The sequence below is a fragment of the Aspergillus chevalieri genome, chromosome 8, assembly GCF_016861735.1.
Source record: "Aspergillus chevalieri M1 DNA, chromosome 8, nearly complete sequence".
NCBI lineage: Eukaryota > Fungi > Ascomycota > Eurotiomycetes > Eurotiales > Aspergillaceae > Aspergillus > Aspergillus chevalieri.
This window is the reverse complement of record NC_057369.1, coordinates 843,788-856,586: the sequence shown is the minus strand read 5'-3', so window position 1 is coordinate 856,586 and position 12,799 is coordinate 843,788. Positions and strand designations below refer to the sequence as shown.

The window sequence follows — 12,799 nt, the reverse complement described above, 5'->3', positions numbered from 1 at the left end:
GGAGCGTACTCCATATGGAGTAGATATATACCGAGAGTACTCCGTCTGCATTCCGTATCCGGAGTGCATGTAAAGTGCCTGGCTGACTCTACTCCGTTGGTGGCCAAGTGCTCCTAGAATTCCCGACGAAAAAAATCGGAATCACGAACCAATCGGAGACGAGGACGCTCTTATCAAGCCGGACGGGGATTAGCGGCGGCCCCACCCGGGCAGCAGCAACTATCTCTGGCCAATGGGAGGGCACCGATAGGACCGGGGGCGGCGGAGTGTCATCGAATTGCTAAAGGATTTGCTTGTATCTCGCCCTATGTTGAGCAGACATACAGAGTATACAGAGTATATCACTACTAGTTACCAGCATCATGTGGTGTTTGAAATAAAGAGCAAAGAGCTTAGATACTACCAGCAAATCACTGTAACTGTGCTAACAAGGGAATGTAAACACTTCAATACTTGTCAGTAAGAGATATCGCCACATACGGAAGTGGAAACCTATCTTGTCTCTCTTTCCAGACATAGCTTATTCTTATTTCCTCCCGTCCAATCAGCGCCTGCTCCACCGCCCCTATACAACCTGGTACTTAGTGTCCTCCGCCCGGTCTTTTTCGTTGGCAGATTTTTCTCTTCTTCTAGTCATCTCATCTCATCTCATCTCATCTTTTTCCAAGGTCTGCTCTCTGTTGTTCATCCATCCTCACTGTCAAAATCAAACCATGGCGGAGGCTCCCTACGCCCCCGATTACGCCTCCTACAACTGGACCGGTGCTCCCTCCAACTATGATGCTCTCACCACCAACGAACTCGGAGGGGACTCCAGGACCGAGAACCTGAACAAATGGTTCCAGGCCGGTGACCAGGCCTACATTATTACCGCCTCTGCAATGGTCATGGTCATGGTGCCCGGTCTGGGTTTCCTCTACTCCGGTCTCGCGCGTCGAAAGTCCGCCCTTAGCATGATCTGGGCCTGTATGGCTTCCATGTCCGTCGTCACCTTTCAATGGTACTTTTGGGGGTTTACCTTGGCCTTTTCTCCTACCGCGACCAATGGGTACATTGGCAACCTGCGCAGCTTTGGTTTGATGAAGACGCTGGCCAATCCTAGTCCGGGGTCGGCTTTGATTCCGGACCTGCTCTATGCGTTCTATCAGGTATTACATCCCTTCGCTCGTCCATGGACCCGAGACTAATGGATCCAGATGCAATTCTGTGCAGTCACCGCCGCCATCGTCATGGGTGCCGTCGCTGAACGTGGTCGTCTCCTTCCCGCCATGGTCTTTGTCTTCGTCTGGGCCACCATCGTCTACTGCCCTCTCGCCTGCTGGGTCTGGAACGTCAACGGCTGGGCCTACAAATGGGGTGTTTTGGATTACGCTGGGGGTGGTCCCGTCGAGATCGGCTCTGGTCTGTCCGCGCTCGCCTACTCGATGGTTCTCGGTCGTCGTCAGGAACGCATGATGCTCAACTTCCGTCCGCACAACGTCTCGCTTATCCTCCTTGGTACCGTCTTTCTCTGGTTCGGTTGGTTGGGTTTCAACGGTGGCTCGTCGTTTGGTGCGAACCTGCGGGCTACCATGGCTTGCTGGAACACCAACCTGACGGCTGCTTTTGGCGCGATTACCTGGGTTATTCTCGATTGGCGCTTAGCTCGCAAGTGGTCTATGGTCGGTTGGTGTTCGGGTACCATCTCCGGCTTGGTGGCAGCTACTCCTGCCTCTGGTTTCCTTACCCCCTGGGCTAGTGTGATTCTGGGTATTGTGACGGGTATTGTTTGCAACTATGCTACCAAGGGTATGTCCATTTTTTTGATAATGATGATTCGAACACAAACTGACGAAAACAGTCAAATACTGGATCCGCATCGATGACTCTATGGATGTCTTCGCCGAACACGGTGTCGCAGGTATCGTCGGCCTCATCTTCAACGCCCTCTTCGCAGACGACTCGATCGTCGGCCTCGACGGCGTCAACACCGGCTCGGGGGATGGTGGCTGGGTCATCCACAACTACAAACAACTCTACATCCAAATCGCCTATATCGTTGCCACCTGCGCGTACTCGTTCGTCGTCTCCGCCATCATCGCCTTCATCATCAACGCCATCCCGGGTCTTAACCTGCGTGCCTCCGAAGAAGCCGAACTGCTCGGCATGGACGATGACCAGCTCGGTGAATTCGCCTACGACTACGTCGAAGTCCGTCGTGACTACCTTGCCTGGACGCCCCAGAAACAGGACCAGCTCGAGGACGGCCATGAGATCCCTGCTGCTGCGCGGTACGGGATTGGCGAGCACTCCGAGATGATGCTCGACGGACAGCCTGCTCCGGATAGCAGCCGTGGGTGGAGCGAGCCGGATAGTGGATCCCAGGAGCTTAAGATGCCGCCTGCGCCAAGACAAGTTGCGGAGCAGCATCCTGTGGATGAGATTCATGAGGCTTCTTTCCCGCCGTCGTCGACGCAGGTTGATGAGAAGGCGGAGTAATCCGTTTTCACGACCTGTTTTTCCGATTGCGTTTTTGATTATTTCTTTTCGTGATATCCAGCATGTTCTAGCCTGGAGTTAGCATGTTTTCTTTTTTTTTTTTTTTTGGCGGTTGGCGTTTGGCTTGTTTTATTTGGGTTGGTTCTGTTTGGTTGCATAAAAGGCTGGCTGGTGTACATTCAAAATATCTAGGGTGGGATACTTGGTTAGGGTTCTGTTGATACCACATAGATTTGCTATTGTCCATATGCATAATAATAATATATATACTCAGTACTTCCTACTCTGTACACTGTAGATTTACAAACCTGTATGATTCATGTGAATGTAAATAATAATCAAAACCGTCTAACCATCCCCCTCACCCTCCCCCTCTCCTCGACACTCAACCGATCAACAACATCCCCCGTCTCCCCGCCCCGAACCACATCCTCCCACTCCTCCTCATCCATCCCCATAACAAGAACCATCTGCAGACATCTCCCAAATGCCTCCCGGTGCTTGTAGCGTCCTCCGCCGATACCGCTCCCCGCGACGTCGACTGCTGCATTCACGATTCCAGAGATATCGCGCTCGAGTCTTGTCGCGCCGAGCGCGTTCACCCGACCATGATACGACCATAGTCTCTTCTCGAGGAGACGCGAGAGATACGTCGTTGTCACGGAGAGTAATTTGTCGAAGGATGGGGGTGTTAGGATCCGTGAGAGGGGCGTGAGGAGGGCTGTCCAAGACGTGGTGAAGCGTGTTGTTGGGCGTTCTGTGCCTGGGCCTGGCCCTGTGTGCATGTCGTCGTCCTCGACGTCGTCGATGGGAACGGGGGTGGTGGAGGGGTCGTTGTGGTCGGGCTGGTATTCGATGTCACGGAATGCGTCTGCGAGGATTGGGCGTAGGCGCGGCTTGATTACGTTGTTGAAGATGACTTGGATGCCGTCGCCGAGGAGGTCGGAGACCTTTGACTCGAAGGATGAGGATAGGGACTGGAGGGCTTGGGATGCTTGTTTTGCTTCCCCGGGGACGGGGAAGAGGGAGTCTAGTTGGCTGATTGTTTCTTCTGGTTGGTTTGGGTTTAAGTGTGTTGATGGCAGTGGCGTTCGTGCTTCGGTGTTGTTGGTGACGATGCGCTGGATGTAGTCGACTGCGATGTCGAGGTTGTTGATTAGCACGAGGAAGAAGAGGACTGTTTGCTCTGGGGGGAGGGCGCCCTGGACGACAGGGCGGGGGTAGCATTCGTCGCGCATTTTGCGCTGTGTCATGCCGATGAAGTCGGAGCCGAGGATGCGGGCGAGTGTTGGGATGACGTTTGTGACGACGGCGATTTGCGAGGTTGCAAGGGTTTGTTGGATGACTTTGTTGACGATGTACATGATGTCGTCGACGGCGGAGGTGATGTAAGGAGGGTCGGATTTGAGGGGTTTGTGGGGGTTGAGAGTGAGGCCTGTTGGGGATTCGTCGAGCTGGAAGGCTTTCTCGACGGAGCGGCGGACGAAGAAGGTTGTCATTGTGTTGAAAGGGGTTGCGAGGCGGGTGGTGATTTTCTTGGTAAGGGAGGAGTTGGCGAGGAATTGGGGGAGCGTGTGTTTCTCATCCTCCGGGTTACATGCGTCTGCTAGGAAGCGGCAGTAGAGGGACCAGCGACCTAGCATTATGCCCATTTCGTTCAGGAGGCCATCGATTTCCTTCATGTCCACGCCTTCGTCTTCACCTCCTGTAGCCACGCGGGCTGGCGAATGGGACCGAGGTGCACCCGGCCTCTGAGTGGGAAGGAAACTCTGCACCAAGAAAGTAAATGCGTAGGATTTGATATCCGTCAACTTGCGATCTACATGTCGTTCATCGCCCCAGGTATCGAGGACAATTCCTCCCTGGACGTCTGCTTCGAGCTGCAACCGTTCAATAACGCGGTTCATCTTCCTAGGACCGTAGTGCCGCTCAACCAATCCACCATGGCCATCGATAATTTGCGCAATATGCTCGAACAACTTGGTCAATGCATTCGCATAGAAGAACCCCTCTCTACCCCCAGTGCCAGCATTCAAATTCGCACGCGCCCGCGCAGCAACACCCTGACACACATACCGCCCATAAACGTCCAATCCAACCTCCGACCTCCCAATAAGTGGAAACAGCTTGAAGAACCGCGTGATCTTCGCCCCATTCCCCTCTTTAACCGCCTTGTCGAACTCCCTCAAAAACAACCCACACAGCGACTCCGCAGCTGTATCCAACGTGACGTTCGGCGGGTCCGGCACTTCAGCAGTCGGCACCATCTCCCCTGCAAATGCCCCCTTCACCACTTCATCAGGGATCTGCGCCGCCCGGTGCAAGTAACTAGCAGCAGTCTCCCAATCCTGCGGCGCGCCCATTGATCCCGAAACACCAAGCACACACGCCTTTAACTCAGCGACTTGCTCGACAACCTCAAGGGTTGCCTTGACACGAGCCTGTTCGAGGTCCAATCGTCGGACGGCACTCGAGATGCGGTCCGCCGTGACGGCGGCGGAGGAGAGCATGCCATGGCGGATGGAGCGGGTTGTTGTTGTTTGGGAGCCGAGATTGGCACGGAGCAGGTCTAGGCGGGAGAGTTCTCGGGAGAAGTCTTTTTGGGAAGCGACGAGGGCGTCGAGACGAGAGGTCACGCTGGCTTCTTGGGTGTGCAGGTGGGATAGGGTAGCTTTGATTTCGGCGACGGAGCTGGCGTTGAAGATGTCAGGGTCCGAGGACGGGGTGGAATTAGGTTGCGGTTGCGGGGATTTTTCCGAGTTTGGTGGAAAAGAGGACGAGGGTGACTCTGCGTGTCCATTGACAGCGGTGGCCGGTGGAATGGCCATGTTGGCGATTGGAGAAGACAATGGATTGTTGGAGATGCCAGATGAACGGGAGATGTTTATGCGAGGTGTTCTTCCGCGGGGTGAAGGCGGTGAGTCGGTTGGCGGAGTCACGACGATACCATGAGACTGTTTATTGATATTGAGGCATTAGAATTCGAAGATATTATTGTAAAAGAAGAATATGGTGTTGCAATGCGTGTGAATGCCCAATGCTGGATGCGACGATGCAACCTGATAGACACCTCAGGCATAAATTGCCCGATCGGGCACATCTCAGCTCGACGTCATGACGAGATTTCGTCTCCCGCATCTTCTCAGATTCCATATTAGTCCATATTAGTTAGAAAAAGACCTATCATACTATATACATTTGAATACCGCCACCATCGGCCGCCGTCGCAGACCCCGACACCAACATAAGCCCAAATTCGGCCAACGAGGCATCATGGGCAACGAACCGTCCACTTTAGTGGACGAAAAAACGCCTCCGTCCGTATTGGAGGCACGGACGGTGGAGGCCTTGGCCAAGTATGTCCACGAGAAGCGTGTGCGAAAGATTGTGGTTATGGTACGATGACCCCGCGATCAGAGACAGAGCTTGAGATAGCTAAAGAAAAACAGGTTGGAGCAGGAATCAGTACCTCAGCTGGAATCCCCGACTTTCGCTCCCCGGATACTGGCATCTACGCCAATCTTGCGTTTCTAGATCTCCCGGACCCCGAGGCTGTCTTTGACATCAGTTTCTTCCGACAAAACCCCAAGCCTTTCTATGCGTTGGCGCGCGAGTTGGCGCCAGGTCGGTATCGACCTACGATCGCGCATTCGTTTATCAAATTACTCTACGACAAGGGCTTGCTGCTGAAACATTTTACGCAAAACATTGACTGCCTAGAGCGGCAGGCGGGGGTGCCGGGCGAGATGATTGTCGAAGCGCACGGGAGTTTCGCAAACCAGCACTGTATCGAGTGCAAGGCAGCATATCCCGAACAGGAAATGAAAGAGCACGTGGAAAAGGGCGAGGTACCGACGTGCAAGGAATGCAAGGGTCTGGTGAAGCCGGATATTGTGTTCTTCGGGGAAGCTCTCCCGGAGGATTTCTTTTTGAACCGCGAGCTTCCTGGCGCGGCAGATTTGTGCATTGTCATGGGGACTAGTCTCCAAGTGCAGCCGTTTGCTAGTTTACCGGGGTTTGTCTCGGATGGCGTTCCCCGTGTTTTGATTAACCTGGAGCGCGTGGGCGGTATGGGCTCTCGTCCAGATGATGTACTTATTCTTGGAGATTGCGATGCTGGGGTGCGGAAATTGGCCGCAGCATTTGGATGGTTGGAAGACCTTGAAGCGTTGTGGGAGGAAACCAATCCGGACAAGGACGCTCGGGATGCCGAGATGGCGCCGTTGCAGACCAAGGACGAGCGACTCCACGACGAAGTCGAGCGGTTGACCAGTGAAGTGGACCGGACACTGGGGCTATCGGGTGCTTACGAACGGAAAGTGCGAGACCATATGGACCGGCAGCGGGCAAAGGAGGAGGCCAAGCAGGCATCCGGGGCACAATCGGCCGATGCGGACGACAGCGAGGGATCGGGATTGGGACATGTGTTTCCGCATCTGGCGAAGAAGAAGCCATTGCTGTAATCAGGCGTATAATTCTCTATCATCTGTATGCGGTACGGAGTATATATATGTAGTACTACTAGCTGTACCCCGTAAATACGTTGAATGTTATGCATATGTAACCCAAAGCATAAACCGGTGAAATCGGTTGAGATGACTTCATGTCCGTTGCGGGGCCTCACTTTTGCCCCACGATACAGTCTCTTCGCTGCACTCCGGTTTTTCTCTCTTCTTTCTTCACTTACATTCCTCTCTATTCTTTTTTTCCTACTTGTATATTGCTCCTATACTGCTCCAAAATGGTCGGAATTGGTCCCAAGAAGCCTCAATCCCGCAAGGGTACGTGAGATTTCCCTTCAGCGGCAATGCGACAGCCGTTGCGCTTACGACCAGCGATGGCACAACACCATGGGAATGGTTACAATGGCGAGAATAATGCTAATCTGAACAGGATCCTCCGTTGCGGAATTGCCGCAGAACCTCCAGCACCAGATCCAGGAGTTTGAGGAGACCTTCACCGTCAGCACCGAGACCCTGAAGAAGGTGGTCGACCACTTCGAAAAGGAGCTCGAGAAGGGTACGTTAGCTTACACTGGGCTTCCGTTGTGTCTTCCAGTATGCTCATAATGCGCAGGTCTCAGCGTCGAGGGTGGGAACATCGTAAGCTGCCTCCCCCATAATCTCCGATAAAGAATGCGACACTGACAAGTCAGCCCATGAACGTCACCTGGGTTATGGGCTTCCCCAACGGCCACGAGCAGGGAACCTTCCTCGCCCTCGACATGGGCGGTACCAACCTTCGTGTCTGTGAGATCACTTTGACCGCGGAACAGGGTGCCTTCGACATCACCCAGTCCAAGTACCGCTTGCCCGACGAGCTCCGCACGGGCACTTCGGAGGAACTCTGGGAGTACATCGCCGACTGCCTGCAGCAGTTCCTCGAATCCCACCACGAGGGCGAGAACCTGTCCAAGCTGCCCTTGGGTTTCACATTTTCCTACCCTGCTACCCAGGACTACGTCGACCACGGTGTTTTGCAGCGCTGGACCAAGGGTTTCGACATTGATGGTGTTGAGGGTCACGATGTTGTTCCTATGCTGGAGAATGCTTTGAAGAAGAGGGTGCGCTGATTTCAGCTTCCCATATAATGGACATCTGCTAACAGAAACCAGGGCCTTCCCATCAAGGTCGCCGCGTTGATTAACGACACCACTGGAACCCTCATCGCCTCCGCATACACGGACACAGACATGCGCATTGGCTGCATTTTCGGCACTGGTGTCAACGCTGCCTACATGGACAACGTCGGCTCCATCCCCAAGATTGCCCATCTCAACCTTCCCCCCGAGATGCCCGTCGCCATCAACTGCGAATACGGCGCCTTCGACAACGAACACATCGTCCTCCCCCTCTCCAAGTACGACCACATCATCGACCAGGAATCCCCCCGCCCCGGCCAACAAGCCTTCGAAAAGATGACCGCCGGTCTTTACCTCGGTGAAATCTTCCGTCTCGCCCTTCTCGACGTCGTCGACAACAAGCCCGGCCTTATCTTCCGCGACCAGGACGTCTCCGCCCTGCGCAAGCCCTACCTCCTCGACTCGTCCTTCCCGGCCGCCATCGAAGAAGACCCTTACGAGAACCTCGAGGAAACCGAGGAACTCGTTGAGCGCAAGCTTGGCATCAAGGCCACCATCGCCGAACTCGAGATGATGCGCCGTCTGGCCGAGCTCATCGGCACTCGTGCCGCCCGTCTCTCAGCCTGCGGTGTCGCTGCTATCTGCAAGAAGAAGAACATCGACTCGTGCCACGTCGGTGCTGACGGGTCCGTCTTCACCAAGTACCCCCACTTCAAGGCGCGGGGTGCCCAGGCTCTGCGCGAGATTCTCGACTGGCCTGCCGAGACTAAGGACAAGGTCACCATCCAGGCTGCAGAGGATGGATCTGGTGTTGGTGCGGCGCTCATTGCTGCGCTGACGCTCAAGCGGGCCAAGGAGGGTAACTTGGCTGGTATTCGGGACATGGACGATATGAAGCAGCTTATTTCGTGATTTCTTTAACTTCCCCATATTGTGCTTTGATTTGCGTTCTGTCACTGTTCTGTTATCGTTTCGGTTATTGGTGTTCGATTGGTATGGAAAATACGTCTGATTAGATGATAGAAAAGCGCATCACATCACAACATGTACGTGCTGTCAGACCTGGTATATACTGAAATATATGCATCTATTTCATGGTCCAGAACTACCGACACCTTCAGAGTATGGTTAAGACATGGAATAACTAAGTCTGATGTTACACACATATGAGTATTATATTATATAGTCTAATGCACTTCTATACCCTAAGAGAAAAAGAAAACCACTGATAACCTTCTTGTTCACGTTCTATGATTCAGTCGCCTCCCCAGCCTTGTCGATTCTTTCTTTCGATAATACCACCGCAAGAACATCACAAGCAGGGTACTTTCACCTTCCCAGGAAACGTTATCTGCCCCATGCCCTGGACCCAATTATCCTTCATATCTGCCAGTTGGATACTTTGGTTCAAATTCGCATGATACATGACCAGCTCTTGAATGACGCTGAAATAGTCATCAAGAAAGCCATGATCCCAGATTACTCCACAACCAAACTCAACATCGCGAATCGCTGCTACTGGTTCTGCCAGTTGTACATTGCAATGCGTTCGTTCGGGTCTCAGCAGGAAGTCCTGAGACCCTGGCTTCTTGAGGATTTTAACAATCAGCTTGTCAAACATATTGCTGCCTTGTAATGTTGACTCACTTGGTCTCAGCAGTTCAATATGCCACAAATTGCAGACAGTCAGCTGTGCCAGGGAGTAAGCATGCATTCGGCGCAGTACCAAGATGGGAAACAGCTTGCAGAGCAGGGTGTGAAAGTAAATGGTGGTTCCGTTTAATTCGAGCCGGGAAAAAAAAAAAAAAACTAATATTGGAATATCCTTCTAGTCTGTCCTCAGTATCGGCTCCGCTACTACTGCTTTTGACGTGATGGAGGACTGTCATGCAGTAGGACTCCAGGCCATAATACACTCCTTTGCCCCGTCCCAGGTAACGTTTGATTGATCTCTGTTCATTATTGTGAATTTCAATATGATTACGGCCTTCCCGGTCAACAAGATTTGAAGACATCTCTGGACTATGGGTCTATGACCGGGTTTTACTGTATTGTACATCTCAGTCTATTTCCAGTATCAGGGTCTAGGGATTCACTTCATATTCTTAGTAATTACCACCAGGCCTAAGTGAACTTCGCCCTGATATGATCTTTTCTCGAGAATGGCGAACGCAATCCAAATTCGCTCAATTGGAGTCCCTTTGGGACAAAGTAGTCCAGGCCCCGGCAGAAATCTCATCCGGACAGACTCTTCCAGTACGTAAAAATGGTTTGTTCATCACCTGTCACAGGCGACTACTTCATAGGAATATGAGGAAGCTCAGGAGGGTGGTAGCGACGTAGGCAATAAGAGAAGAATTGCGAGTCAGGCTGCTGGCTGACGTTGCCGTTGCCGTCTCATCCTGTTCTATGGATCCATTGAGGGCGCCGGCTCCAAAAGGCTTGAAGCCACCACTGATACTGGAGGGCTGTTTCGTGGAGCCATTGACACACTTGCTGTCATCCGTGTGCGCCGCCCAAGCGGCGGCCCACAAGGCTTGCGGCTCGAGCAGTGTCTTGGTAGTCCAGAAAATGCGGCAATCGGCGTCCTCATACGTGTACTGCAGCGTGGACTCAGATGAGTCGCCCTTTCGCACCTGGTCTTGGATCTGGATTTGTCCATCCTGGCCGGCGCGGCGAAGTAGGACCTCCGGGTTGGCGAGTGTCTTCAGCTCGGGGGTTTCGAAGCCCTTGATGCCCAACGCTTCAGTCGCATTCATCATGCCTGCGATGGTTCCCGACATTTGACCGAATGACAGGATGGTGCCACCCTTGGTGCCCCCGAGAGCCTGCATGGGGCCCTCCTTAGCGCGACCGCCCACCACAACAGATTTGACGCCCGCAACATTCTTCAGCTCTTCGTGGAAGGAAGCGCAGGATGACCCACAGAGGCCATCCATAAGCATGACCATGTTTTTGGGCTCGAAGATGGGCGGTCCAGATGGGGGATTCTCGAAGTTGAAGCCCTCGTCCAGAATACTCTCTCTGTTGCTGTTGGACATCTGTGAATGGTTCAGCTGAATAGTGCCACGCCTAGGGCGGGCCGTGGTGGGCTTTCCGGAGTTGCACTTACGTTATAGCGCGAGGTGAGCGTAAAGTTGTCTTCGTTGTATGTGAAGGGCCCGAACCAAGTCCCCCAATCGGGAATGTTGTTGCCATTGACGTCGACATAGTCCTCGTAGTCCCAGTGAGTGGTCGCAATGTCTGAGTTCAGTCAGCGCTATATTTCTTTCCATCTTGGCAATTGATGCTTTTCTGTACCTTCATACCAGTTCGACATGAACTCTTTGTATGCCGTATCGTTCATCTTGATCTCATTGAGAGCATCGCCAACCCTCTTATATCCATCCTGTGCCCGATACCGCTGGGCGCTGAAAGGCGTCTCGGCGGGGAAGAGCTGCATGAAAGTGTCGAGCAGAAGATCAACGTCGCCTCCTCCATTACCTCGGAGATCTAGAATGAGCTTTTTCTTACCTTCGTCCTGAGACTTGTTCAGGAACTTTTTGACCAAGTTTTGAAACTCGTGCGAGGATTTCGTCGCGTTATCGGCAGAGGATGTGTCAAAGCTACTGATCTGGAGAACCGCAACATCGTCGACCGTATCCATAAAATACCCGGCCATCATGGCGTCGCTGTGGTTCACCACGGGCTTTGGATAGTTACTATAGTCTCGGGGGACCAATGTCCTCCGAGACAGGTGGAGTGCAGCCTTCCGCGCAGCCGAGGAAGTATCCGGCTTGTAGGCCGCAGTCTTGAGCTTGGACAGGACCTTGAAGAGGCTCTTGCCATCGGTGACGTCGCTCCAGTCAATGCCTTCGGCAGCCGAGGATATACTGGCAATATTGCTGTACCTGCGCGTGGTACCATTCTTGAAGGTGACTGTGGTGGCTGCGTTGTCATAGACGCCGTAGAACACCTGGGCGGGAGAGACAAAAGAGCCCTTATTACCTTTCCGGAACAGAAGGCTATTATAACGGGCGTCCAGGTTGGTGTATTGCTCCCAATCGGCGATCTTTTCCAGGTACTCTTGCACGTCCTGGCCATTGATCTTAGTAATTGGGGAGATGGAAACGTCGTCGTCAGCATGCTGGGCGATGATATCACCGGCCACATATGTATTAGGCACCTTCAATCCGTCGTCAGAGATGGTCGTCATTGCAACGCCGCGCTCGAAGAGGAAGACGCTGAGGATGTCGGACCCGAACAAGAAGTGGTAGTTGCCGGTGTCGATGCTCAACTTCAGGATGGCAAGGTGTACATCATATTCGCTGTCATAGTCGCTGAGGTTGTTCTTGATCTTGTCTAACTCGCCAATGAGGTCTAACGAGCCTCGGTCCCACGTCTTGGGGGTGTTTTTCAACCAGCCCGTCTCCGAATGCCATTCCCACATGAGCTTAAGCTGGTCGATCAAGGCCTCATTTTCCTCAACGGCTACTGGAACGGAGGTCAAACAGTCATGGGCGACTTTAGCGGGGACATGGTTGGCGTTCTCGGTAATTTTGGCAATCCTTGCGCAGGCCTCTGCAGAACCGGAGCTAGATGGGACCGCCGAAGACGACGAAGAAGTGGGGATGAGGGATGAGCTCTGGGCCGCGACCAAAATGGCAGAAGCCAAGATGCTTCCGAGGAGATGCATTTCAGCATTGGCTTCCGCGTTGAGAACAAAGAGAAAAACGAGGATGGAAACACAAATGCATCTTC

General features: G+C 53.1%; 5 protein-coding genes across 5 annotated transcripts; 3 read left to right on the top strand and 2 right to left on the bottom strand.

The window, feature by feature from the left end:
- Window positions 1-713: 713 nt before the first annotated feature.
- On the top strand, window positions 714-2,478 carry ACHE_80282A (ammonium transporter; the record flags this gene model as incomplete). Its single annotated transcript, XM_043283636.1, has 3 exons — window positions 714-1,148; window positions 1,197-1,788; window positions 1,841-2,478. 3 exons carry the CDS (start codon window positions 714-716, stop codon window positions 2,476-2,478), a joined length of 1,665 nt encoding a protein of 554 aa, XP_043140895.1.
- A 338-nt stretch (window positions 2,479-2,816) lies between these two features.
- ACHE_80281S (Golgi transport complex subunit COG4) lies at window positions 2,817-5,306 on the bottom strand (the record flags this gene model as incomplete). Its single annotated transcript, XM_043283635.1, has 1 exon — window positions 2,817-5,306. The coding sequence occupies one exon, from the start codon at window positions 5,304-5,306 to the stop codon at window positions 2,817-2,819; it is 2,490 nt and encodes an 829-aa protein (XP_043140894.1).
- Window positions 5,307-5,751: 445 nt separating this feature from the next.
- Window positions 5,752-6,941, top strand: ACHE_80280A (SIR2 family NAD-dependent protein deacylase; the record flags this gene model as incomplete). Its single annotated transcript, XM_043283634.1, has 2 exons — window positions 5,752-5,874; window positions 5,928-6,941. 2 exons carry the CDS (start codon window positions 5,752-5,754, stop codon window positions 6,939-6,941), a joined length of 1,137 nt encoding a protein of 378 aa, XP_043140893.1.
- A 278-nt stretch (window positions 6,942-7,219) lies between these two features.
- HXK1 (putative hexokinase Kxk) lies at window positions 7,220-8,971 on the top strand (the record flags this gene model as incomplete). Its single annotated transcript, XM_043283633.1, has 5 exons — window positions 7,220-7,259; window positions 7,372-7,497; window positions 7,555-7,580; window positions 7,634-8,041; window positions 8,093-8,971. 5 exons carry the CDS (start codon window positions 7,220-7,222, stop codon window positions 8,969-8,971), a joined length of 1,479 nt encoding a protein of 492 aa, XP_043140892.1.
- Window positions 8,972-10,359: 1,388 nt separating this feature from the next.
- Window positions 10,360-12,734, bottom strand: ACHE_80278S (peptidase S41 family protein; the record flags this gene model as incomplete). Its single annotated transcript, XM_043283632.1, has 3 exons — window positions 10,360-11,100; window positions 11,172-11,302; window positions 11,360-12,734. The coding sequence occupies 3 exons, from the start codon at window positions 12,732-12,734 to the stop codon at window positions 10,360-10,362; spliced, it is 2,247 nt and encodes a 748-aa protein (XP_043140891.1).
- Window positions 12,735-12,799: the final 65 nt, after the last annotated feature.